Genomic DNA, 25,899 nt, shown 5'->3' on the forward strand with positions numbered 1-25,899 from the left:
GCAGGCACACATTGGGAGTGTGATTGCACAGGCCAGCCACCAGAGGCTCTCTTACAGTCACTTTGGAAATTTCTGCCCCCCCTCCCAGGGAAGCCCCACCCCAGCAGAGCTCATTATTTTCCCGCCTTAGGGTCACATGCTCTGGAGAGAGGTGCTCCCACTTTCCCTCAGTCCTTTCTTCACCATCATCCACCGCCCTAGCTATCTTCACCACCGTCCATCACCCCTACCCTCTAGAATGCTCTCCCTGAAAACATCAGGGCCCTGCAGGACTTGCCACAGAGGCACCAAATTTTCAGTATAGCGTCTAGTGCCTCTCCCCAAAATACCCCCCAAGTTTCAAAAAGATTGGACCAAGGAGTCCAATTCTATGAGCCCCAAAAGAAGGTGCCCCTATCCTTTATTTCTTATGGAAGGAAGACATTTTAAAAGGTGTGCTGTCCCTTTAAATGTGATGGCCAGAACTCCCTTGGAGTTCAATTATGCTTGTCACACCCTTGTTCCTGGCTCCGCCCCCAATGTCTCCTGGCTCTATCCCCAAAGTCTCCTGGCTCCACCCCCAAAGTTCCCAGATATTTCTTGAATTGGACTTGGCAACCCTAGACAGAACTGTTTAAACAGGCTTTTAACATCTAAATGGAGGTGACTTCCGGGAGAGGAAAATGCCAAGCTGAGCTGCTTCTCATAACAGGAGCAGGCTGGAACTTCTGTTCGGGGTAGTGGAAGGCAAATTAATGCCTACTGCCTACTTTTCTCAGTTAGAGATTAGTCCAAGATATGCACAGAAAACTTTGAGGAGATTTACCTTGGCTAAAAGGGAGTCCCAGAGGGGGGGGGGCTCCTTTGAGGCTTTGAGAGGTCTCCGGAGAAGAGTTGCATTTTCATCATCTGCAGAAGTTCTCAGAGTCATTTATTTGACATAAGCTCGACAGAATCCTAACCTTCTTGGACATTGCTAAACATCTAAAGCTACAGAAGACCAGTGTGGATCTGGATAATTGGCAGAAAAGGTACAGATTACTATCTTTCATTCCGGGACTATTTACAGTTAAACAGAATAAATTCAGAAGGTGGGAAATGAAAATCTAGAAAGCTTGGAAGAAGAAGGGAGGAAGAGGTGAAATTTGGACTTTGTAAACTTAAAGGACAGAGCTAAAAAGTGGAAAGGAATTTATTGTTTGGTCTACTTGCAGTTTTGAAAAAAGAGCACCATCGTCACCGACCTGCAGCATATACAATCAACACAGGAAGTACGTCAAGTATCGGGAGATCTCTTTACCAGTGAAAACGAGATTTGGTGGCAAGCAAAGCAGGAAGTAGCTGACAAAAAGCCTACTCTAGGATTATAATACCATTGAGAAACATCGGCGGCCATTGCAAGGAGGTCAAAATTAAAATAATATTTTTAAAGCGTTTGGGACATTAAAAATTGTTGGAAATAATTGAGATGATGATAAGAGGATAAATACTATTGGACATATTGTTTATAATGGACTTTAGAAGCCCTTAAAAGGAAAAAAAATTAGATAGTAGTAAAAAGTCGTGAACGCCATTTTGAAGGATTTAAAAACTTTAAAAATTAATATCTCTGTCTGGGAAGTTCTGAGGACAGCGAAATTAGGCTTGTTGTAAAAAGCAGGCTCTAATCTTTTGAACTTGATAGTCAAATTTCAAATTGGTGAAATCAAAATTTTCGGTGTTTTTAAATGTCAGAACACAAGCAAACCCATACAAGGGCAATTTCATGGGAGAAAATGCAGGATCAATTAGAGGCAATGGAGGCCAGAATGATGAAAGGCATGAGAGAGATGATAACTGCATCAAAAAAAGAAATTATAGAAGAGATTTAAAAAGATATGGAAGATCTCAGAAATGAGACAGAGGAAACATCTAAAAAAGTGCAGAAGGTAGAAGGGAGAATGAAAGTACATGACTCCACCTTGTTAAAAATACAAGAAAAAGTGACAATCCATGACGGCAAACTGATGGAGACACAGATACGTCTGAGAGGAGTACCTGAAAAGAAAGATGGTGACCTGAAAGAATATATAATAAAAATAATTGCAGAATTTTTGGAGGAAGATCCTGAAGAGACTAAAAATATGTATGATTATAAGTATAGAGTGAACTCTATGCCAAGAAAAATAATTTACCAAGAGATGTTGTCATAAGATATATGACAAAAGAAATGGTGGGAAAGATCATGAACAAAAACTTTGAAAAGACATTGATAGTAGGAGGCAGCAGAGTAAGAATTATGAAGGAGTTTTCAAGGCAAGTGATAAATGATAGAAGAACACACAAAAACTGACAGAAAAATTATGGGACAAAAAAATGAGGTTTAGATGGATAATACCTAAAGGTTTGAGCTTCGAACTTCAGGGGAAAAGAATCACAATTACAAATGCACAGGAACTGCGTAGATTTTATGAAGAACATAAAGAATTTGCACCATGATGGATTACAAATTATTGTCTTGGAATGTAAATGGACTAAATTCACCACAAAAAAGAAGGGCAACGTTTCATTGGATTAAAAAGCAAAATTGTAATATAGTTTGTTTACAAAAAGTGCATATTAAACAAACGGATTATAAATTTTTATGGAATAAACAATTGGGGTTAGAATTTTTTTCATTGGCTGAACAGAAGAAAAGGGGAGTGATTTTTTATATTAAACAAGAATTGGAGCCAAAATTAGTGTTTAAAGATAAAGATGGAAGATTTGTTGCAGTAGAAATAATATTAAATGCAAAAAAAAGTTGTTATTGGGACTGTATGCACCTAATGGTGCAAAGGATGCTTTTTAAAAAGACATTATACAACAATTTGATGAACTGACTTATGACCAAGTTTTGATAATGGGAGACTTTAATGGAACAATTAAGAATTCACTGGATAGGTCTGGGGAAAAAATATAATAACAAAGAAGGAAAATTACCAAAGTCTTTTTTTGAACTGGTCAAACAAAAAAATTTGGAGGACATATGGAAGAAATTTAACCCCGAAGTGCGGGACTATACCTTTTTTTCAGCAAGAGATAAAACTTTTTCCAGAATTGACATGCTGTGGGGCACTAAAGATTTAGGTCTTATAACAAGGAAAATAGAGATTTTACCCAAAATTGGGGCTGACCATAACCCAATAATGTGGATTACAAAATTGTCTGAGAAGTTGAGAAGATGGAGATTGAATGAAGATTTACTACAGAATAAAGAAATAGTGACATAGCTAGAAAATGAAACTAAAGCTTTCTTTCAAATGAATGACAAAGAGGATATAGAATTTCAGATGGTCTGGGATGCCTATAAAGCAGTAATGAGAGGAATATTGATTACTTTGAATAATAAAGATAAGAGAGCAAAAGAAAAACAGTTGTTGGACATTCAAAATGAAATAAAGAAAAAAGAAGGGGAGTTGAGAAAAAGACCCAGGGAAAAAGAAAATTATAAGGAAAATTACAATATTACAAATGCAAATGAAACATTTGTTAAATAAAGAATTGGAATGGAATTTGAAAAGACTGCAGCAGAAATCTTTTGAGGGAGCAAATAAACCTGGAAAGTATTTGGCTTGGCAACTGAAGAAAAAGAGAGAAAATAAAATTATTAACAAAATTGTGGTAGATGGAAGAGAGGTGTGGTTAGCCAAGAGGGAATAAAAAGAGATTTTTTAAAAGTATTATGCCAAGTTATTTAAAGGTGTTAAATTAAAGAAAGAAAAGATGGATGAGTATCTACAAAAGATAAAAATAGAACCCTTAACAGAAAATATGCGAAAAGTTTTGAACAATCCAATTGAAAAAATAGAAATTGAAGCAGCAATTAACGCAATGAAAAATGGAAAGGCACCTGGGCCAGATGGATATACAGCTAAATATTTTAAAACCTTTAAAGATGAGTTAATACCGAAATTGCAGAAGTTGATGAATATGATAAGAATGAAAGGGAAAATACCAAACACATGGAAGGAAGCTGTTATTTCGTTGATACCAAAGGAAGATAGAGATGTCACGAATGTTAAAAATTGCAGACCAATTTCGCTATTAAATAATGACTATAAAATATATACAAGAATCTTGGCAGAACGGCTTAAACAACATTTGATAAATTTTATAAAGGAAGATCAAGCGGGGTTTCTTCCCAAAAGGCAAATAAGAGACAATATTAGAACTGCTGCAAATATTGTAGAATATTATGAAAGACATCCAGAAAAGGAAGTAGCATTATTCTTTGTGGATGCAGAGAAAGCATTTGACTATTTAAACTGGGACTTTATGTTTGCAGTAATGGAGAAAATGGAGCTGGGAGAAAGCTTTATAAGAATGATAAAAGCAATATATACTGAACAATGTGCAAGGCTATGTATAAATGCAGATCTTACAGAAGATATAATTAGCAAAGGTACAAGACAAGGTTGTCTGCTTTCCCCATTGTTGTTTATAATGACTCTGGAAATATTGCTGATGCAGATCCAAGAAGATAAAGAAATAGAAGGATTAAAAATAAAAGGATTTATTTATAAATACAGAGCATTTGCAGATGATATAATGTTTATAAATGAAAACCCCATACAAGTCACACCTTTGTTGTTAGCTATAATACAATAATATGGGGAGTTGGCAGGACTTTGTATTAATAAAGAAAAATCAAAACTTCTATGTAAAAATATCAAATAAATAAGCAACAAGAATTACAGACACTAACGGGCTGTGAAGTTACCTCCAAGGTAAAGTATTTGGGTGTGGAGATAACAATGAAGAATATTGATCTGTTTAAAAATAATTATGAGAAGCTATGGCATAAAATGTATGAAGATATGTTAAAATGGAATAAACTTAATTTGTCATTGCTGGGTAGAATAGCTGCAATTAAAATGAATATTCTACCAAGAATAATGTATTTGTTTCAAACTATTCCCATTGTGAAAGATACTAAACAATTTGATAAATGGCGAAGAAAAAATTCAGAATTTGTGTGGGCTGAGAAGAAACCAAGGATCAAAAGGAAAATTTTGACATGCAAAAGAGAGAGGTGGATTTCAACTACCGAATTTAAAATTATATCAGGAAGCAATTTGTTTAGTGTGGATAAAAGAATGGATAACACTGTTAAACAAAAAACTCTTAGTTCTGGAAGGTCACAGAAATAAATTTGGCTGGCACGCGTATTTGTATTATGGAAAAAAGAAGATGGACGTTTTTTTCTCTCACCTTTATATAAGAAATAACTTGCTAAATACATGGATGAAATATAAGAAATATGGAGATGAGAGAAGACCGTTATGGATAGTGCCAGCTGAAGTAATAAAAATAATGGCTGAGATAGGTGAAGAAAAGTGGTTGTCATATAATCAATTTTTAAAAATACAAAGTGGCAAAATAGAATTGAAAACTGCTGAAGAGCTGAATAATAAATATGATTGGTTCCAAATGCAACAAATAAAGAGTCTGGTGGAAAATGATATTAAAACTGAAGGAATAAGAAAAGAGCAAACAGAAATGTAAAAAGTTTTGCTTGGAGACAATGAAAAATTAATTTCAAAAATATGTAATTACTTTTAAAATGGTCTACGGAGGAAGTAGGAAATGGTCTATGGAGGAAATCTTAAATGATTAAATGGGCAATTAATGTAAATAAAGAAATACAGATGGAAACTTGGGAATACTTGTGGAAGAATTCTATGAAGCTTTCGACGTGTCATAGTATTAAAGAGTACTGTTTTAAAATGATGTATAGATGGTATATGACTTCTAAAAAATTGGCAAAGATGAACAATAAGATGCCAGACAGATGCTGGAAATGTAAAAAACATGAAGGTTCTTTCTACCATATGTGATGGACTTGTGAAAGAGCAAAAAAATATTGGCAGATGATTCAGCAAGAAATTTCTAAGATCTTGGGATATGAATTTAAGAAAGTTGCAGAGACTTTTCTGTTGGGATTACAAATGGAAACATTTCCAAAAGAAGATAGAACTGTAATTTGGTACTTGCTTTCAGCTGCTAGGAGGACATCATATGCGCAGTTGTGGAAGCAAAAAAAAAAAAAACCCAGAGAAATGGGATTGGATTATAAAAGTTATGATATGGAGTGAAATGGACAAATTAACAAGAATATTAAGAGACCATGATTTAGAAGTTTTTAAGACGGAGTGGAAAAAGTTTAGAAGATATGTAGAAAAAGAGTGGAAAATAAAAGGACATTGGACAATTTTTGATAATGATTAAGTTTTAGAAAGAAGAATATAAATTTTTGTTTTAATAGTTAAGGGTACCTTTAAATATTAGCATTTTAAGTAAATAACACCGGCGGGGGTCAAGTAATGGGGGGAAGGGGTGGGTAGAAAGTAATATATGGGATAGATAAAAGTTATTAAAGATGTAAGAAATAAATTTATTACCATATGTTACCAATAAAATTGTTTTAACCCAACTTCTAAATGGAGGTGACCAGCACCACCCCACAGTATTAATATCTTAACCCGACCCAAACATAATGTAATGCGCTCAATAATATTTAATAGCATTATGGCAAACAGCGCTAATCAAGAATTAATGCCATCTAGGGATTAAAACTCTATACGTTTGAGATGTTTTAATAATTTACTGTGATTTTATTGTAACAATTTAATTTTATGTTATTTTAATTGTTGTTAGCTATCCTGAGCCCATCAGGGAAGGGCAGGGTATTAATACAATAAAATAAATGAGTTTTTCTCAGTTTCTTCGCTTCTCTCCCCACTTTGGGAAATGTCACAGAAGGCTTTACTGAAAAAAATGTACCCAGTGCAGTACAAAAATTACCTGTACAGATAAGCGCCTTCTCTGCCTTTTCTGCCATGTGCAAGATTTGCCTCCAATTTACCCAGGAGCCTGCTCAGATTGAACAGCATGCTTAAAGGCAAGTTTTTGGGAGAAAGATCTCCGTTGCTCTGATAGCCCAGTGGTGAAGACATCTGGCCTGGCAGAGCAGAGGCATCCTTGCCTTTGAAATCACTAGTTAGAGCCAACCCACTTGTGAGTCTGCTGTCCAGTGTTGCGGTTCCGGGCACAGAACCGAAGTGTCAGATCTAATCACGTGTTCACTCAGCTGAACACTGCGTGTCAGAATGCCCACCTAAGAAAACACATTCCAAGTCCAAACATGGGATGGGAAGGTAGAGAAATAAGTACTTTTCTCCCTTTCTCACAATGCGAAAACCCGTGGGCATTCAATGAAATTGCTGAGCAGTTGGGCTAGAACTGATAAAAGGAAATACTTCTTCACCCAAAGGGTGATTAACGTGGAATCCACTGCTACAGGAGGTGGTGAGGCTGCCAGCATAGACAGCTTCAAGAGGGGATTGGATAAACATATCGAGCAGAGGTCCATCAGTGGCTATTAGCCACAGCCTATTGTTGGAACTCTCTGTCTGGGGCAGTGATGCTTTATATTCTTGGTGTTTGCGGGGGGGGGGGCACAGTAGGAGGGCTTCTAGTGTTCTGGGGGGGGGGGGTTGGCCACTGTTTGGCACAGAGTGTTGGACTGGATGGGCTATTGGCCCGATCCAACATGACTTCTCTTACGTTCTCATAAAGCAAAGCAGTGTTCCAGCCCCAAGACACTCCTGGAATCGTAGCAATGGTGGGAGGAGAGGGGGGGAGGCACCAGGAAGACCAAAGAGGAAGGAGGCAAGACTCAGGGGGCTGAGATTGTGGGAAGAGGCTTGGGGAAATAGCCCAAGCAGCAGTAGGGACTTTCGAGGGGGATGAGAATGTGAGTTCTTGTTGGTTTACAGTTGTAACTTGCAGAAAAGGAATGAGTGCTTTCATGTTCTTGGGTAGTCAGACAGAAACTTTGGTGTAGTGGTGGTGAACACAAACTCTAATCTGGAAGAACTAGATTTGATTCCCCACTCCTCCATATGCAGCTGCTGGTGTGATCTTGGGTCATTCGCAAGTTCTTTTAGAGCTGTTTTCTCGCAAGAGCAGTTCTCAAAAGAGCTCTCTCAGCCCCACCTACCTCACAGGGTACCTGTTGTGGGTAGGGGGATAGGAAAGGCGATTGTAAGCTGCTCTGAGACTCCAAGTGAAGGGCGGAGTATAAATCCAATCTCTTCTCTTCTTCTCTCTTAGTCTTTAGCATTCTCTGTATACAGGTGAATGTCAAAGATCTGACCTCTCTTTCCAGCTGCTGTCTGTCATATTGGAGGGCAGAGTTCTTTCAGTATTTAAATCCTGTGCTTTCTAGCTTTTCTAGGCACAGATCCTTCTACAGTTGTACAAGACAGCCAACAAATACTAATTTCTAGCCTTACGACTTGGGAAGGTGTAATGAGGGATGGGTAGGGAGACTTAACCTGGTTTGAAAACGTTAATACCCTTAGCAGCCTCTTTTTAATGTTGACTACTCCCATGTGAACCTGTGTGGTCGCATGGGTCATCTGCCAAGGCCTTTCTTTGTCTCCTGCTAGAGAGGATCCTTTTTTGTAGCGACTCATTTAGTTACCTGCCTGGTGTCTGATGGTTAGTTTCAGGTTAAAGTGGTCCTGTTCACCCATATCTTTGTTTCAGTTGGTTGCATGCGCTTCCCTCGTGTCTCGTTTATATAGATATAGAAAGATATAAAATTTGCTCTGAAAACACTGGTATTGAGTTGGTCATCTTCTTGCTGCATTAGTTGATTCTTGAGCTGTTTTCATGTGGTGGTGTTTGGTGGCCTAGGTACCTGTTTACAGTGAGGGGGGAGCATAGGTAAATGCCTATATGCAACACTCACTCAGCATATTCTTTCCCCTCCCTAAAACGGGCAGGAAGCTGGGAATAAAAATGTGAACACACAAGTTGCTGCCAAACGCCAGCCCAGTACAAGAGTGCCCCTCCCACTCTGTCCTCTGCCACCTGCTTATTTCCTCTCTCTCCCTGAGGGTGGGACAATAGCGAGCATCTGCTTGCCATGCAGAAGGTCCCAGGTTCAATCCGCAGCACCTCCAGTTTAAAGGATCCAGTAGTAGGTGATGTGAGATGCCTCTGCTGAAGACCCTGGAGAGCTGCTGCCGGTCAAGGCAGACAGTTCTGGCCCTGATTCAGTATAAGCTGTGTGTGCTCCCTTCTTCAAATCTGGCTCTTTTCTTCCCCCTGGTCAGTGTTCCCTACTTTTCTCTACATGGAAAAAAGCTCAATGGGAATCAATACATCCAGGGCTTGTTTTTGAGCAGGAATGCAATTCCGGCTGGCTTGGCATCAGGGAGTGTGGCCTAATATGCAAAGGAGTTCCTGCTGGGCTTTTTCTACAAAAATCCCTGTGTAAAACAATAGTGGTGTCAGGGGTGTGTGGCCTAATATGCAAATGAGTTCCTGCTGGGCTTTTTTCTTTAAAAACGCCCTGCATACATCTGTAATACAAAACTGTTTTACACTCCCTTAAGAGCCAGTGTAGTACAATGGTCAGTCTGTCAGGCAGTGTCTGCAGAGACCCAGATTTAAATCTCCATGTATTGGGCCAACAGTTGGCCGTCTACACTTTCTTCATGGGGTCTGTTGTGAATGAAAAAGGAGGGGTGTAACACTCCCAGCTCCTTAGAGGCGAGGGCTAACAATGCATGGAGTAAGTGAATTTGTCCCAGCCAGGTATCATCTATCAGCTGTTTCCAGCAGAGGACCATGGCCTGCAGGCTAGCTGGAGTTTCCAAGGACCTGGGGACTTGTGCGTGCGAACACATGTGTTTTGCTATGCAGCCGCTGCCTCCACCCCACCATGGGAAGCCGGAGATGTCAGGAACTAGACCTGCAACCTTCCGCATGCAAAGCAACCTCTACGGTTTCAACAGATTGCAGCAAAGAGAATAAATGTACGTGGGTTCGCACTGTCACAAAAGGGTAAACAAGATCTAGTTCTGAATAAGCATGTTGTCCAGTTGTTTTCCTGGTGTTGAGAGCTTCGCTTATACGCACCATATTCTCAAACCCTGTAAGACTGGTCCAGCAGGGGCGGGGGCAATCTGCATTTTTGGCTGCTGTTGACAAATTCGGCAGGCAGCCAAAAGCAAAAAAGAACCCCTATAGGATCTGTTGATACACCATCACCATGTCTCATTCAGCTGTAACATTAGTATTTGTATGGTGTTTTCAGCTGCTTAAAGTACTTAAAGCTCTTGTATCTTAATTGACAAGTGTGGCCCCATGCAAATCAAAGAATCTGCACAATGGGGTCAGCCAGGGCTCAGATATAGCTGTCTGCAAGCCCCAGGTTTCTAGAACAAAAATATAGTAAAGGCTATATCTCTGCCTGCACAGGGGAGAATTTCAAAATTTGGGGAACTTTTTGGATGATGTTTGCATCCTGTTTACTCACCTTGCAGCGTTGTTGCAAAGACAGGAGAGAGCCCATGTGTACCAACCCTGAGCATCTTGGGGGAGGGCAGGAGGGGCTGGCTGCAACGGAGGGAATTAATGGCCATGGGGTACAGGTGAAAGCAGCAGTTGGCAAAAGGAACTGGAAGGAAGTGGGAGTTGGCTTGGGTTTGGGGAGAAACAACTAGAAGATAGAGCAAGCAGGGTGGAAGGGAATTGGAGGCAAAGATGAGGGGGCAGCAAAGTAGCGTGTGGGAGCTCTAGACAGCTAAGACTGACGAAGGTAGGAAAAGTTGAAGCTGACTAGGAGGAAAAGCAGAGCCAGAATAGGATGGTTGGCAGATAAAGATAGGGATTTTCCCTTCTCTGAGAATCTTTGCCAATCCCCTGCTTATAATAACTTTGTGACAATTCAGTAAGGTAGATTAGTAGCATTGCTGAGAGAGGGAGATGTTCATAGCCGGCTAGAAAGTTCAGGATAGAGGTGATTCAAGCCAACTACTTCCTAATATTTACTTCATTCTGATAGCTGTTGCCTCCCTCGTATGTTCATCCTTTCCACCAAAGCGATGGCTAATAACAGGGCCAGAACCTCTAATACACAAACCGATGTTATTATTTGAAAATATCTCTATTGCATGATAATTAGAGGTTTTGTGTATATTTATCTATTCTCTTGGTGTTGACTTTTAAAGGGAGATTAAGTTCCTTAAGGTTTGTATTAACCATAATTTTAGAAGCATTTCTTTCCTCCCCACCCTCCAGATCCAGCCCCAAGTGTCATCTATAATATTGCAACCTAGCTTTCTCCCCCTCCCCACCCCAGTTTCGGTGAAAATTATTATCTTTAATATCCAGCTCTGTGTACATTTGGCAATAATTCCCTCCTGGTTGTTTGCAGTTATTAGATTTTCAGCATCCCATCTTTCTTCAAGGGGCCTATATTTTCTCATTAACTTATTTAAGAGCCTAATTTGAAAGTATTGCAAATCCCTCTGGTTCTGCAGGGTTCTAATAGCTTAGAGAAGGTCACAAGAAATTCCTAGGGTGTTTTTGGAAAACCAGGACAAAGGGTTACATCCTGTGTGACTTAGCTGTCAAGGAATTTCCTGTGAGCAGCAAAAGCCTCATGGAGAAAGCACCAAATCTATGGGACTGGAACAGTCGTGTGGCAGATGGTGGTGTCGCTCAACAGATAGAGCACATCCAAGGTTCAGCTTCTGCTGTCTTTCAATTTTAAAATGAATTTCAGTAGTAAACTCTGCAAAAGTTGCTCTCAAGGGCCACTCCAAGTCGACAGTCCTGGGCTAGGTGATGCCGGTGGTTTGATTCTAAGACAACTCTGTGACTTCTTTATGAACATATAAATCTGGGCTGGTTCTCAGGTGTACTAGACACATAATTCTCCTCTCTCCCTGGCACAAGCATTGGATCATACATCATGCTGCCTTAGACTGAATCAGACCATTGGTCCACCATGGTCAGTACTGTTCAGTCAGACTGGCAGCAGTTCTTCAGGATCTCAGGCTGAAATCTTTGACATCACCTGCAACCTGGTCCTTTCAACTGAAGATGTTGGAGATTGAACTTCGCAACTTCTGGATGCAAAGCAGATGCTCTGTTACTGAGCCACAACCCGTCCCCAAAAAGGGGAGACAAGGGCGACAGGATTATGGGCAGGGGAGTGGAACTGGGAGAGCCCAGAGGGTGTTCAGAGCCTTGAGCCAGACTCCCCTCTAAGCAACAGGAGGAGGGAGGAGCATCCATAGCTGAATCCCAAAGGGAATACCTCTGGTTATCTTAGGCCAGAGGTCCACCACACCGTATAATGGCTAGAGTGTTGCTTTAGAAACAGAGAACTGTGTTCAAATTATCACATGGCCATGAAGTTCACATAGCCTTGGGCTCGCTGTCTTGGTTGTATTTACTTTGCAGAGTTGTGTTGAAGGTAAAACAGAGGAGGGGAAAACCATGTGTACTACCCTGAGCTTCTTGGAGAAGGGAAAGAATAAAAATGTAATAAGGTCCTCCTGCCCAGGTAGCTGCTTAGCTCTAGCGAAGTCACATGCTGTCAAGATCAGCATCTTGGGTCTGATAGTTTGCTACGGCCACCCTAGTGAATTCATAGCATAGCTCATTCTCTGCTATGTGAAATCAACTCATGGTACCTTCTTGAGCTAGCAAGTGGAGGCATATTTCTCTCTTCTGTGCTTTCTCATTAATATCTCCTCTCTTATATTCTTTGTCTGTCTGTCTCTGCATCTCTAGTTCATGCTGTGTATGCTAAGCCACCCATCCTTCTAGCAGACAAGGACACAATAATTTAGAGGAAAGCCAATCTAGCTCTGGGCTACTGAAAACACCCTGCTCAGGTATTTCTAACTGGGGAGACAAAAACTGATGCGTCTTCTTCTTAGAGCAGGTATTAGTGATTCAGCTGAACTGCTGGCGGAATGCATCTGTGGCTGCAATCACACACACTAAATAATGCACTTTCAATCCACTTTCAGTGCACTTGCGAACTGGATTTTGCCAGTTCATTTGGAAAGTGCATTAAAAGTGGATTGGAAGTGCATTATTTAGTGTGTGTGATCTCAGCCACAGAATCATAGAGTTGGAAGTGACCTCCAGGGTCATCTAGTCCAACCCCTTACTTTAACATCCAACCAGATGCTACTTTAAGATCCAACCAGAGATTGAATCTGGAGCCTCCTGCATGCAAACCATGCTCTCTGCCCCTGAAATGTAAGGCCTCATCATGGACTATGCTGGTTGGATTTTATAGCTGTGAATTGTTTCTTCGTTCATTCAGTATTTTCTTTTCATGTTTTTCAGGGCTCCCACAATACTAAGTCTTTTTCACACATGTAGAGTGTGTGTGTGTGGTCACTGTACTTGTATTGATTGTGCATATGCCATGTGTTAAGTCCTTCTCACAACTATGTTATGTGTTGTCAAGTTATTACCAGCTTATGGTGACCCCATGAATTAATGATCTTCAAAATATCCTACCATTGAAGGCCTTGCTTGAGTATTGTAGACTGGTTGACAACTGTGTGTGCATTATTTTCATATACACACATCTGTATGCACACTATGGTTCCAGATTTTTCAGGGCACTGGTCCCCAGGTACAAAAGCAGAATGGACATGGATGCATACATTTATTTGAAAAAAAACCCACACACCTAAAACATGAATTATGTGTTTATACCATGTCAGAACAGTGTTCATTCTAAAATGTGAAGTGGTCTTGGTTAACCTAGGTTGGTACAGGTACAGGTGGACTCAACATCTGTTTGTTTGGTTTTTTAGGTGATAAAGTGAAAGGGGAAAGGAAGAGAAAGTGGAGATGGAACTGCCAAATCATGCCAAACAACTGCTTCTGCAGCTGAATCAGCAACGAGCCAAAGGTTTCCTCTGTGACGTGATCATCGTAGTTGAAAATGCCCTCTTTCGCGCCCACAAGAACATCCTGGCAGCCAGCAGCATGTATTTTAAATCCCTCGTCCTGCATGACAACCTGATAAATTTAGATACGGACATGGTCAACCCCACTGTGTTCCGTCAGATCTTGGACTTTATTTATACTGGGAAGCTCTTAATGACTGACCAGCCCGGTGAACAGAACTTTAATGCTCTCCTCACCGCAGCAAGCTACCTCCAACTACATGACCTAGCAGCCCTTTGCCGAAAGAAGCTGAAACGCAACGGGAGGTCTTTCACTGGCAGGGCCGGCGGTGCCCCCAGTGTTGGGAGACCCCCGCGGAGTCAGAGACTTTCCACTGCTTCAGTCATAACTCGTTATTCAGGGTCAACTGAGGGGATGAAGGGCTCTCACTCAAAGGAGATGCCAAAGGGAAAGATCTCAGATGATGAGGTCTTCATCAGCAGTTCCAACCAAGAGAACTCTCATGCTTTGAACAGGGGGATCGGTAAGAATGGTGGAGACGGGAGCAGTAGCAGTGCTAATGGGAGCAGCGGAGACCAAGAGCTTGGCCTTGATCTGTCCAAGAAAAGCCCCTCGCTCCCTACAGCGGCATCTCTGGATGACATGCAGCACAGCGAAAGCCAGCGTGGTTCCCCCCGACCTGCCTCAGCCCCCGCAGCCAACAGTGCCTCATTGTTCGACGAGTCCGCCGCTGGAGCCCCACCGAACCTAGCTGACAACTGCGAACCCATGGAAATGGACTTGAGCGAGGACCGCCAGTCCCTCCCAGAAGGCAACCAGCGAAAGAGCCTGCGTCACTCATCGCGTAAGAAGGAGTGGATCAAAAAGGACAATGCCTTTGACAGGAAAGAAAGTGGCAAAGGTACGGAAGAAAGCGAGGGACTCCCCAATGGTATTCTGATGGGTCCCTTGTGCAAGTCAGCAGAGCGGAATCTGGGACTGGGCGCCTATGGGGCAGAGCTGCCATTTCCATGCAAAGAGGAAGTGGAGAACGGCAAGGAGAACAGTGATGAGAGCGGGCAGAGTGAAAGCGAGAGCGGCGGGCACACCAGCGCCAACTATGTCTACCGGCAGGAAGGCTACGAGCCAGTGGCCTTCGGGGACAACCTCTATGTCTGCATCCCTTGTGGAAAGGGCTTCCCCAGCTCCGAGCAACTGAACGCCCACGTGGAAACACACACAGAGGAAGATCTTTACATCAAAGAAGAAGGCACGTATGACGATAAGGAGGAGGAAGCAGAGGATTTGTCCAATCCCAACCAACCCTACACCTCAGAATCCCGGCCCTTCAAATGTTCCGTGTGCGAGAAGAGCTACAAAGATCCAGCCACTCTCCGGCAGCATGAGAAGACTCACTGGCTGACGCGGCCGTTCCCTTGCAATATCTGTGGCAAGATGTTCACCCAGCGGGGCACCATGACGCGGCACATGCGCAGCCACTTGGGCCTCAAGCCCTTTGCTTGTGAGGAGTGTGGGATGCGCTTTACCCGGCAGTACCGACTGACAGAGCATATGCGTGTCCACTCAGGGGAAAAGCCCTACGAATGTCAACTGTGCGGCGGGAAGTTTACCCAACAGCGAAACCTCATCAGCCACCTGCGGATGCATAGCTCTCCTACATAAGCCAAAGACTCTGCAATGAGTTCTGAGCCCACCCGCCATGAACATACCTTTCCCTAGACTTGCTGCTTTAAAACAAAATTATATATATATATATAAATATATATATGTGGGCCATTCCCTTCCCTCTTCAGTCATGGGAGGCCTCAACCAAACAGAGCTTTATTTCTCTTCCCCCCTCCCCCCAAAAATATGAAACCAGTCCACATGGAAGCTGCTGCCTCTCCCCTCATTTTACACTTTCTTTGCCTGATAGGTCAGATTGTAGTCAGAAATGCCACTATTCAGCTAGGCTGTGTGGGTATATATATAATTTAACTGTGAGCTCCATTGTGGGGTGTGTGAGAAATGGTGTCCTTCCAGGCTGATATGAATTGGAAATGTGGAGAAAGGGCTGGTCTTTGACAGAAAGAACAGGCCTTGCTGCTTCTCCTCCCTCAGTTTACTTCCTTAGCACTTTGGTATTTGCTTTACAAACTCTAACCAAGTATTCCCCCCCTCCTTGCGCTAAGAAGGGCACAGATTTGGCCTATCCTGTGGCTATAACCATTAGCTGTGGGCTGTTAATCTCTTCCTGCTCTATTAAAACATGAATTATTTCTCCCTGAAAGTAATCAGCATGAGGGCATTTCTTATCAGCAGAATGCCACTTAAGCTTTTTTTTTTTTAAGTACCCCTTCCGTGATTTCTTTTGGAAATCTGGCATAAAGGACAGTAGAAGCCACGGCTATCAGCTGACATAGGTGGAAGTTCAGGTGTTTGGATCTGTTGACCTGAAAGGGCAAAAGGATTCTACCTTAGTGATGGGGTGTTTTACTTTTGGGGGGGGGGGGTTGCATGCTGTAAAAGGAGTGCTTTCATATTAGGAAGGCGGCAATGTGTTTTTCCTTTTTTTTCTGTAGTGGGAGTTCTGCGTTCAGCCTGGGTTAAGCTTCTCCAAACACAGAACAGTTTCCCCAACCCTCTCCATTTTAGCTTCTTCAGCCTTATCCATGACTGAATGGGGGGCTGGGTGCCCGGGGAATTTCTTTCAGTGAATAGGGGTCGATCATCTTTCCTTTTCCTCTCCCTCCCCCACGCTAGTTTTGTATGACTATTCTTTAAATAGAGGTACTTGTTTTTTGTTAAGAGAATAAAGAATTGTTAACGTTTCTGTAATTGTTGGAACTGGAAGGTTTGAGGTTACTCTTTGGAGCAGGCGGGGCGTGGGTTTTGTTGTAGGCTGGAATTGCTACAAGTTCCTTTAGGTACCTTTTAAAAATATTTTATTTGTGTGTGCGTGTGGATGTGTGTGTAGCTTCTCCCTCACTAAAGAACGAGATGGTCTGAATAGGCTCGTTACTTTTGCTACCTCTTGAATTCATGAGAACAGTAAGATGGTTAGTAAAATATTAGGCGTGGTATTTGTTTGTCCCTCCCCACCCCAAATGTAAGTAAGTGTATAAAGTAGAAATTAAATTAAAAATTAAGGGATTTTTACCACTTCCGTTCTGCTAACAGGAAGTCAGCTAAAACGATCGGCCAAAGACAATAGTTGTTTGTTTTTTTCTTCTTCTCAAAGCCAGAGGCCCAAGTGAATAGCTCTGTAAAGGGTCACTGACACACCAAATTTTTGATTTTCAATCCAGGTAGAATGTCTCTTCTTGACAAAATAATGGGACAAATTTCCTTTAAAAAGAGAGAGAGGTTGTGTTCTTTCTAACTTTGTTTATTGAACCTGGTTGCAACTGATGGTGGGGGGCGGGGTTCTCTTATCTTTGGCTTTCCCAAGGGCATCTGGCTTAGTATGCCATCAGGGGACACAATGAAAGAATCCTGCTGAGACAGGCAATCCAGAGTGCAATATGGGGTGGAAACCAAGCCAAAGTGTTTAATATCCTCCCTTATGTTGTTGATGGGGGTGGGGCGTGTTGGATTTTTTGTCTGCAGAAAACTTTGACCCAAGCATACTTAGTTGGAAAAATGGAAGCAAATGTCTCACTGCATCTCTGTAAGACATCAGAGCCAACAGCTGCTATAGGACGAGGTTGAGAGGACAGGGTATCACCTGCCATTTTGGGGTCCCTTGACAATGTTGGCGTGACCTTGTTAATTTTAATTTTTTTGTCAGTTTTTTAGGGGTTTTTTGTAGGAGTGAAGTGTGATGACTTCTTTTTCTTAATGGACAGAATATGGTGGTAAAAATCCCTGATTCTTTTTTTTTTTAGGATCATCTCTGCCTAAATTGAGTAAGGTTTACATGTTCCCCCTCTTTCTTTAACTTTCCTGCTCAAAACCATTGTTCTTTATTATTATTATTATTATTAATATTATTATTATTATTATTGGTAGGGTTTGCCCAAGCCCTTTTTTCTTAAAAGAAAAAAAGGAAAAAAAATTTAAAAAATTGTCTTTAAGTTTAGACCAAAAAAGTGAGCATGTTCAATTAAAACAAAGATAAGCTTCATTTTCTCCCTCTCCCCACATTATCTTTTTTTTTCCTGTTAAGAAATAGGCTAGCCTGTAAAAATATGTTTTGGGTCACTTCGAATGAACTAAATAAACTGGAGTTCAGGCTCCATGCAATAGATTTAAACTTAACTATATTGAGCCTCATCAAGGTACAGGGAACATGTGTCCCCCTCACCCGTGCATCCTTGCCATGTGTATGACTTCACCTGGGGGCCACTTCTATCCATCTCTTCTTGTTTGAGTGACACAGTTTCCTTTTGTTCTGTGTGTCACTAACAGAGCATTGACTTTGATAGGGTATTCCCCCTCCCATAGCAAGATACTATTTTTAGTGTTTTGTACATCCTGCCAACCTTCACCCTGAACCACAGTACACCTGGAGTTCCAGGGGAACGGGGAGTTGTCCTTTGTGTGCTCCAAGCTGCTTTCCTCAATGATATAAATTGGGGAACTATAATGGGGTCGTAAAGCTCTGTTGAAATTAAAAAGCCCTCCTCACAAGTGGTTCCTACACCAGTGACATTAGTTTGAATTGGAGATTCTGTGAAAGTCTTGGACAACCACTGTTGAAGTTCCCATAGGAGATAACTTCTGGCGCATTGCATTTGTTGCCAAAATAGTGACCCCAAATTAAGAGCTGTGAACTAGAACGCTAGCTTCTATAGGCATTTTTCTGTTTTGTTTTTCTTTTGGCTGGAGCTCAGGGGTACTGATGTGAAACTGAGTCGAAGAACTATTGAAATTATCAGGGTTTGGCTCCCCCACCGCTCAGACTTATCTGACTTTTGAGATGCCTTCCAAGCAAACTTCTGACTAACTTCTGGTATCAGTTGAGATTTGCTCTGCTGTATTCTAGCCTTTGCCATCCTTTCTGATAAAAGCAGGGCAACACCAAATCCTTCCTTTCCCCAGACTCTCCACTCTTCCTGTTGCAGTCACAAAGCAACAGCGATTGTCTCCATTCCATGCCACAGCTTGTGTGAAGGGTCCCTTCACGCACCTTCCCCATTACTGTCTGACTGGAATAGACCATGTTTAAGCATTAGTGTGACCAACTCCAGTGGGTGGCAGAAGAGGCCCAAGTTAAAGCATGCTGTGTTAGGGCATACGGAAGACCTTTTGCTGAGCCAAGATGGTGGGTGAATACCAAGTGTTAGCTTAACCTCAACAGAGGCATACAACCACTTGGGCAGCTGGCCTTTTGTGGCATCCATTTGTATAATGAGGTGGATTTTGCCACTCCTGCCTTCTTAGTTGGGTGGTGGCCAATGTGAGGCAGAATTCTCATAGATGCCACAGGAACAGAAGCCCTTGTGTTCCTTATGGTAAGTTACCACTTGGTAAACATCAATCTGTATTTTCTCCAAAGAGGAGCGCAAAGTTGTAGGTGCAGTACAGAGTAAAAGTATACCTTGATTCCCTCAGAATTTTTATTAGAGTCAATAGTTGTGTGTGATGAGGGGGTGATGGTGGAGGTGTTAGGATTGATTTTTTTGTTTTGTTTTGTTTTGGGTTGAAGTTTTGGAGTCTTCTAGTTTCGGAACCTCTTTAAAAAATTTCTAAAGGAGCCTCCTTTTATTTTATTTTTTCCCCTCAGCACTTAAACAATACGACAAAAAGTCTGTGTACAGCGCAAGTATTGTACAAAATTGAAAAAAGAGTTTCCTTTCTTTTGCAAAAAAATAGCTGTAGAACTGTGTTCCATATGTGAATTATGACTTTTTTTCCAAATTGTGACAATAATAATGAAAACCTAATAATACTCAAAACTTCAGGGACTGTTCAGGGCCCATTTGGAGGGCTTGGACACTCAACTGCATTTGTACGACATAGTATTGTATCAGGCATTTTCTGTATTTTAATGAAAAAAGCAAAAACACTAGTTTCATATTTAAGATTTTAAGAGTTCTAAGGTGGGGTGGGGAGGGAATTGTTTTTTTTTTGTTCTGTGTTTTTTATTTTATTTTAAAATTTTCTTTCTCTCTCTCTCTCTTTTTTTTGGAGATACACAAAGAGCCTCATGAGGAATTTTTTAAAGGTGTAAAAAAATTAAAAATAAAAAGCAGAGGCCAGGCAGCTTAACTATATATATATATGCTTTAGTCCATTAGATCCAGAATGTTTTCGGAGTAACAGGAGAGGAAAATGAAAGTAGCAAAAAAATTGTATTAAAAATAGCTCATACCCAAATTCACAAAATATTTTTTAAACCAAAGCACATTTTGAATGAATATGGAAACCTCACTTGGCTCAGAAAAAAATATTAATATATTTATCTCATTGTTTACATAAACTTTTACAGTTTCAGACCTCAACAGATCTGGGGCCAGTCAAAATTAATTGCTGTTTTTTTCCATTGGTTCACTGTTAAAAAGCTGTTGAAATTAGAACAATTGGTTTTTGTTTTCTCCCCAAGAAATCTCATCAGTTTTGTAAGTGGTAACCTGCATTCCAGCACACTTGAGGATATTTTCTGGTGTCAGTCAAGGAAATGAGTATCTTGAAATCTTCAAGCAGTCACTGTCCTGTAAAGAGCAAAAAATATCTTTCCATTTAGAGAGTTGGGGATAGGCTGTGTTAAGGAACGAGGGGATTGCTTTAAAAACCCCAACCACGATGTAACCAAAACAAATCGTACCTCTTTGTCATCAATATATATGGTGCTAGACTGAAGGGGGTTGACAGAAAGAGAGAGAGAGAATGTAGATTGATATTCCTTCAAAACAATCAGATATCAGGAGGAGGAATGACAAAAGATGGAGAAAGCCAACAGGAAGCTGTCATTAGAAAGCAGGAAATACGGATGCTTCACATTGGCTGTTAAGGGCTCAGCTACTGTTCTGCTTTCTAGCCCTTCCTTAATGGGGGGATTGCCAAAAAAAAAAGTAGCCTTGTGCTACTCTGAGGAGCCACGAAGATTACACAAGACACCAAAGAGCTTGTGGCAAGCAGCTTTATCTTAGGCATTAGTTTTAGAAAGTTGTATCATGGACCTCATCCAGCCTTTTTGCCCTACTTTGGAATGTCTAGCAGTATTAAAGGGCTTACTGATCAAAGAGAGACCAGCCTTGGGTAGGTGGAGGGAGGTAGCCTGTTGGCCAGGTTCCTTCCCTGGATTCAAATGTGTGTAGCCATGCACACCAAATTGTTGGGATTGTGTCTCAACTCTCCTTAAACCTGATGAGGTTCATTAGGGGGCTGTTCCATGCAAGTATAAGAAAGTGTGAGACCACCCATTCCAGGTTGCAATCTACTGTAGCTCCCAGGAGGTGATGTGGCTCACATGGTCTTGCACTCTGGAAGACCTGATCTATAAAGGAAAGACCCACTGGAAGTCCATCCCAAGGTCCAACAGGGTCTTCTTGTGCACTATTCCCCTCTTGTGATATCTTCTAGCTGAAACCTTGGTTCCCTGGTTCAAGTTATAGTATGTGTGAAAAAGCTTCTTTCCTAAACAATTTTTTTTAAAAAGTATTTCCAGGTTAAAAAGGCATGCTTATTTTTGCAACTTTAGATAAATTATCACTTGAAGTTCTCTCTCCCAGTTATCCCCAATAGGCAATTCTGTTTAAATCTGTTCATTCTTTTTTTTTTTACACCAAAGCCATCTCATTTCCCCCCCTCTTTCAAATAAAATATATATATATATCTTAATGAAAGAAGGCTGATGGAAAACAAAACTATTAATTTTGTCTGGTCTTGATATCTAACAAAGATGGTGCAAACACTATTTGACAGTGTTGTTTTTTGTATCAATATGTATGTGCAGTAATGAATGTATTTATTTCTCAAGATTCTGTATGCACACTTTTGCAATGAAACTCAGAGCATTTGCAACACACAAAAGATGTGTCCGCAGGGTCTTCGCTACAGGATTTCAAAAAAAGAAAAAAAAATCCAAAAAAAGTGGAAAAATAATAATAAAAAAAACTTCTCAGAGACTCACAGCATAGCCATAAACCATAACCTGTGAAGACAATACAAAGACTGGACTTTTGTAGCTTTTTGCATAGAAGAGGAATTTTTTTTGTTTTGCTGTATTTAAATGTTTCCAGTTATGATGTCACTCTTATACAAGTTCCTGTCCCTTTCCCCCCCTTTTTGTGTGTGTGTGTGTGTGTATGCGTGTGGGGTGGGTGGGTACATGTGTGCATCTGTGAATGTGTGCAAAGCGCTGGTTTCAAGCAGTGCTGGTTCAAAGTCTGGATTAGCAGTATTTTTTTTACTATGTCACTTCTGTTCTAAAATGCAGGAATGTCATTCCAAAGGAGAAACACTTAGGGCTTCTGCTAAGCAAAGGTAAAGCCGATCGTTTTTTGAGCATGTGTATTTGTGTGCACATTGAGATTGTCCCAGCAAAACTAGAGAGGAGAAAACGCAGGTGGAAGTTGAACGAACCGCACTGGTGCTTGGTTGGGAAAAGTCCAAACACCTTACAGCCTTCTCTTCTTCAATGTTTACAGTGTAAGCAATAATAGCTGTTTTTGGTATAGACACAAGACTCCAAAGAGATAGGTGTGCCAAATACATCGCATGTACCAGGAGCACATGTGGATGCTGAGAATCCCACCAAAGTGACGGGCTCTGTAGTGTTTTCATTCCACCACATGCCCAAATGTTGCTTGTATCTGGGGCAGATGCTCACAGTCATTGTTTCCATACTGCTCTGCAGTTGTCCTGCTGCAGTGTTGTGGGGTTGTCAGTTTTGGGAGTTTGATACATTGGGTTACAGCAGGTCTTTTTTTCCTTGAGCACACCATGCAGTCAAGCCAATAGCAGTAATTCTGCTACATGAAAAGCCCTTAGGCAGAACACTGCGTTTGTGAAATGCCTTGAGTTACTTTCTGAAGTCCTCATATTCTGAGTCTCACCAAGTATATTCATCATCATTGCCAGTAAAATCCCAGTCCTAAGGCTTAAGCTAACATCATAAGCTTTCCAATTGAGTCTTAAGAACCAAAGTAGGCACTGGACCCAGGTACATGTAACATTTTGACCCAACAGCACCTTTAAAAGAAAAAGGTAACTCAGAAGATTAGGATCAGAGGAGGCATACGTCATCCTTTCGTGCGAATCATCTTGTCTCAGCATTTTCTCTTGCACGGTTCCAACTACACATTGGAACGTATAGAACCTCACAGTGGGAAAGATATTGGATAGTGGTAGTTAGGATTCAGGGCAGAGAAATGGCAGCCCAGGCCAAGTATTAAGAACATTCTCACGTGCAATACATATGTTGCTTGGCCAGCCCCAGTTGCCTACTTAGAAGACACATGTTCACAATGGGTCTCACCTTTTTCCCCCCACTTAATGGCTTTATCAAAAGATAAAAACCTTTTTGTTAAACATTGGAACCTTAACACCCAGCATATAGACATGGGGTCGGTTGGGCTCAAAAGGCAGTTGCGTTCACTTGGAAGTTGCGATATTAGCTAAGGTCACAGATCCATAAAAATTACCGCTGAAAGGAAGACAGGCACAGTTTTGTCAGCTTCCGCCTCACCACTTGCAGTGCATATTTATGACGCTCAAATGAATTGCATGCTTGTAAAACATAGGCCAAATTCTCTGACATGACTGTAAATGAAAGGTCTTTTCAGGACAGCTATATAACTTGTTCTTGTCACCCTAGTCTCAAAACCTGATTGTAGCAACTCTAGGCTGGGCTTCTCTGTTTGGCTCCTTTTAATTCCAAGCATTCAGGTGAAGCTGGCCACCATTTTCTTTTTCTCTCTCTCTTTCTAGAAGAGTTTCCAAATAAACTTTCTTCTCTTGGAATGGAAGATGCCGCTGGGATTTGGAGCAAAAGAACTCCATCCTCTTCTGGGCTTCCTTTTTTGGAGAGTGTAGCTTCATACCTGCAGGGGGAAAGAACCCCCTTTCTACCTCACTCATACCTCCAGTGGACGTTGCAATACTCTTACTGTATCTCTCAGAGCTCTTGGGAAAGATTTGGAGGATAGGGTCACCAGGTTGATGATGTCTCAGTCTTTCTGCCCCCGACACTTTGTCCCGGCTGCCTTGAGTTACAGACAACATTGACCATGTGGTGTGGGTGTGCACTGACAGCTATATCTCGTAGCTTGTGTTGGATTGAACAGGCAAGTCCTAGGTTAGGGCAAGGCATGCTGGGGAGAACCTCAGCAATCTAGTTCATAGGTTTTGCTTTTTTACAAATTAATGGAGTAAGTGCAGTTTCTTTTATTACTTCATCCCTTAAAAGTTAAGTATCACTATAATTAAAAAAAAGTGTTGATTGAGGAAATGTATAATTTTACATAGAGGAGGGGGAAGGCAAATTTGTTTAGCATATTTTAAAGACCTAACTGGAAAAACATCTATGTATCCCTCCTTTTTAAGCCTTAACTACGTCTGACCAAGAGCCCCAGGTGTTTCTTGAAGCGGAGCTGACATTCCTATTGTGATGTTCTGTTCATTTCCTCCAAGAGCTTGAATTCAGGTCAGAGTTGCAGGTTGCTGCAGCTTAACTCAAGTGTCATATTGGGAAAATAAAAAGTGAAAATACAGAAATTATAATATGATCTCAGCATTCGGAAATTTGCAGTCTTAATGTACAGTGATGAGAAACTGTTATTTTATGAACTTTTCATTAAAAGGTTGATTGAAAATTAAAGTTTTTGTGCTTACTCTCTGTTTTGCTTTGTTGGGTGGGTGGTGTGTGTGACATCTTTATCATCGCCTTTACATCCTCAGCTTAGATTACATGTTTGGGAATGGTGTATCTGTGTGCATACCTCAATGTACTTTGGAGGTCTATAAAAGATGGCTTTCAAAGGTAGGGGTGGATAGGCCATTAAAGCCACTGGGAAAAGGCCTGGGGGGGCTCCCCATGTGGCAAGGGTTACCCCTCACTGGGGGCTCCCTTGCCACCAGGGCCACCCTGTCCAGCCCCTGGTGAGTAGTGGTCCTTACGACCTTGTCTCATGTAAGACTTGTGGTGGCAGCTGCTATGAGATAGCAAAACTTGTCCTCAGGCTGGGTGGGTTCTTCCACCATTTTGTGTTTCTTTATTTGCAATAAAATCAGGATGATGTAGAGCAGGGATCTCCCAATCTTTGTGAGCCTGGGGGCACATTTTGAATTCTGACAGTGTGCTGGGTGTATCTCCAAAATGGCTGCCTCGGGAGGTGAAGCTGGCTACAAAATGGCTGCCATAGCTTATCTCTGCTGAGATAAATAGGAGAGAGGGTCATGAGAAAAAGATCATAAAAACAAAATGCAAATGACTGTAACCAAATTACTATTATAAATACCCAACTATATTTAATTTAATTATCTGAATTATCATTGAAAACAATTCAAAATCTCAAAGTCTAATATATATAAATCCTTAAATTGATACATCCAGGTAGGGAAGCCAATAAAATGTTCCAGCAGCTGCTAAGCCATTTCATTGCGGCGGTAGTTTGTATGTCTATCCACAACAGAGACTTCCGAAGACAGACCCACTTCTCTTTCAGAACTTGATGAGGTAAGATGAACAGTCCTTTCATGTACTTTCAATAGCAGTCTGATGGGAATCTACCATCTGTGTATTTTAATAATCAAAGATCCCAGCAACAAGCAGTCAACTTGAAACACCCATTTCACCTAGGGTTGCTAGGTCCAACTTAGGAAATACCTGGGGACTTTTGGAGGTGGAACCTGGAGACTTTCCCCTTCCCCCAAAAGATAAATAAATAAAAATACTGCAGCACAGTTCCCCCGAATGCAATCTTCATTTCCTCATGCTTTTTTTTTTTTTTTGCCTTCGAAGGGTTCCCCACCAGCTGCGTTTCCATTAAACTAAAGTAAAATTTGTAATATCACAAGTTCCTTGCCAGGCTTGGTAGCATTTCCAAGCATGGCATTATTAAGACACACTCACCCTCACAAAGCAGCCGAAATAAACACAAACTGTTTGCAAGCCCACACTTGTGTGATCTCACTGGGGCAATTTACTCATAGGAGTTGCTGACTGTAACAATCTGCTGTATTTCAACCAACTTCTTCAGACTAACACAGGAAAACCAAAGTAAGGAACAG

The 25,899-nt window shown here is 41.3% G+C and overlaps 1 protein-coding gene across 4 annotated transcripts in view; it reads left to right on the forward strand.

Moving 5' to 3' along the window:
* HIC2 (HIC ZBTB transcriptional repressor 2) overlaps positions 1-24,487 on the forward strand; it is a 166,248-nt gene extending 141,761 nt beyond the window's left edge. For all 4 annotated transcript variants that reach the window (XM_060248938.1, XM_060248940.1, XM_060248941.1 and 1 more), the window contains one exon: positions 13,647-24,487. In XM_060248938.1, the coding sequence (XP_060104921.1) occupies positions 13,684-15,405 (1,722 nt within the window). In that variant the 5' untranslated portion in view covers positions 13,647-13,683 and the 3' untranslated portion in view covers positions 15,406-24,487. The remainder of the gene's footprint in view (positions 1-13,646) is intronic.
* Positions 24,488-25,899: the final 1,412 nt, after the last annotated feature.

The sequence above is a fragment of the Heteronotia binoei genome, chromosome 11 (genome assembly GCF_032191835.1).
Source record: "Heteronotia binoei isolate CCM8104 ecotype False Entrance Well chromosome 11, APGP_CSIRO_Hbin_v1, whole genome shotgun sequence".
Classification (NCBI taxonomy): domain Eukaryota; kingdom Metazoa; phylum Chordata; class Lepidosauria; order Squamata; family Gekkonidae; genus Heteronotia; species Heteronotia binoei.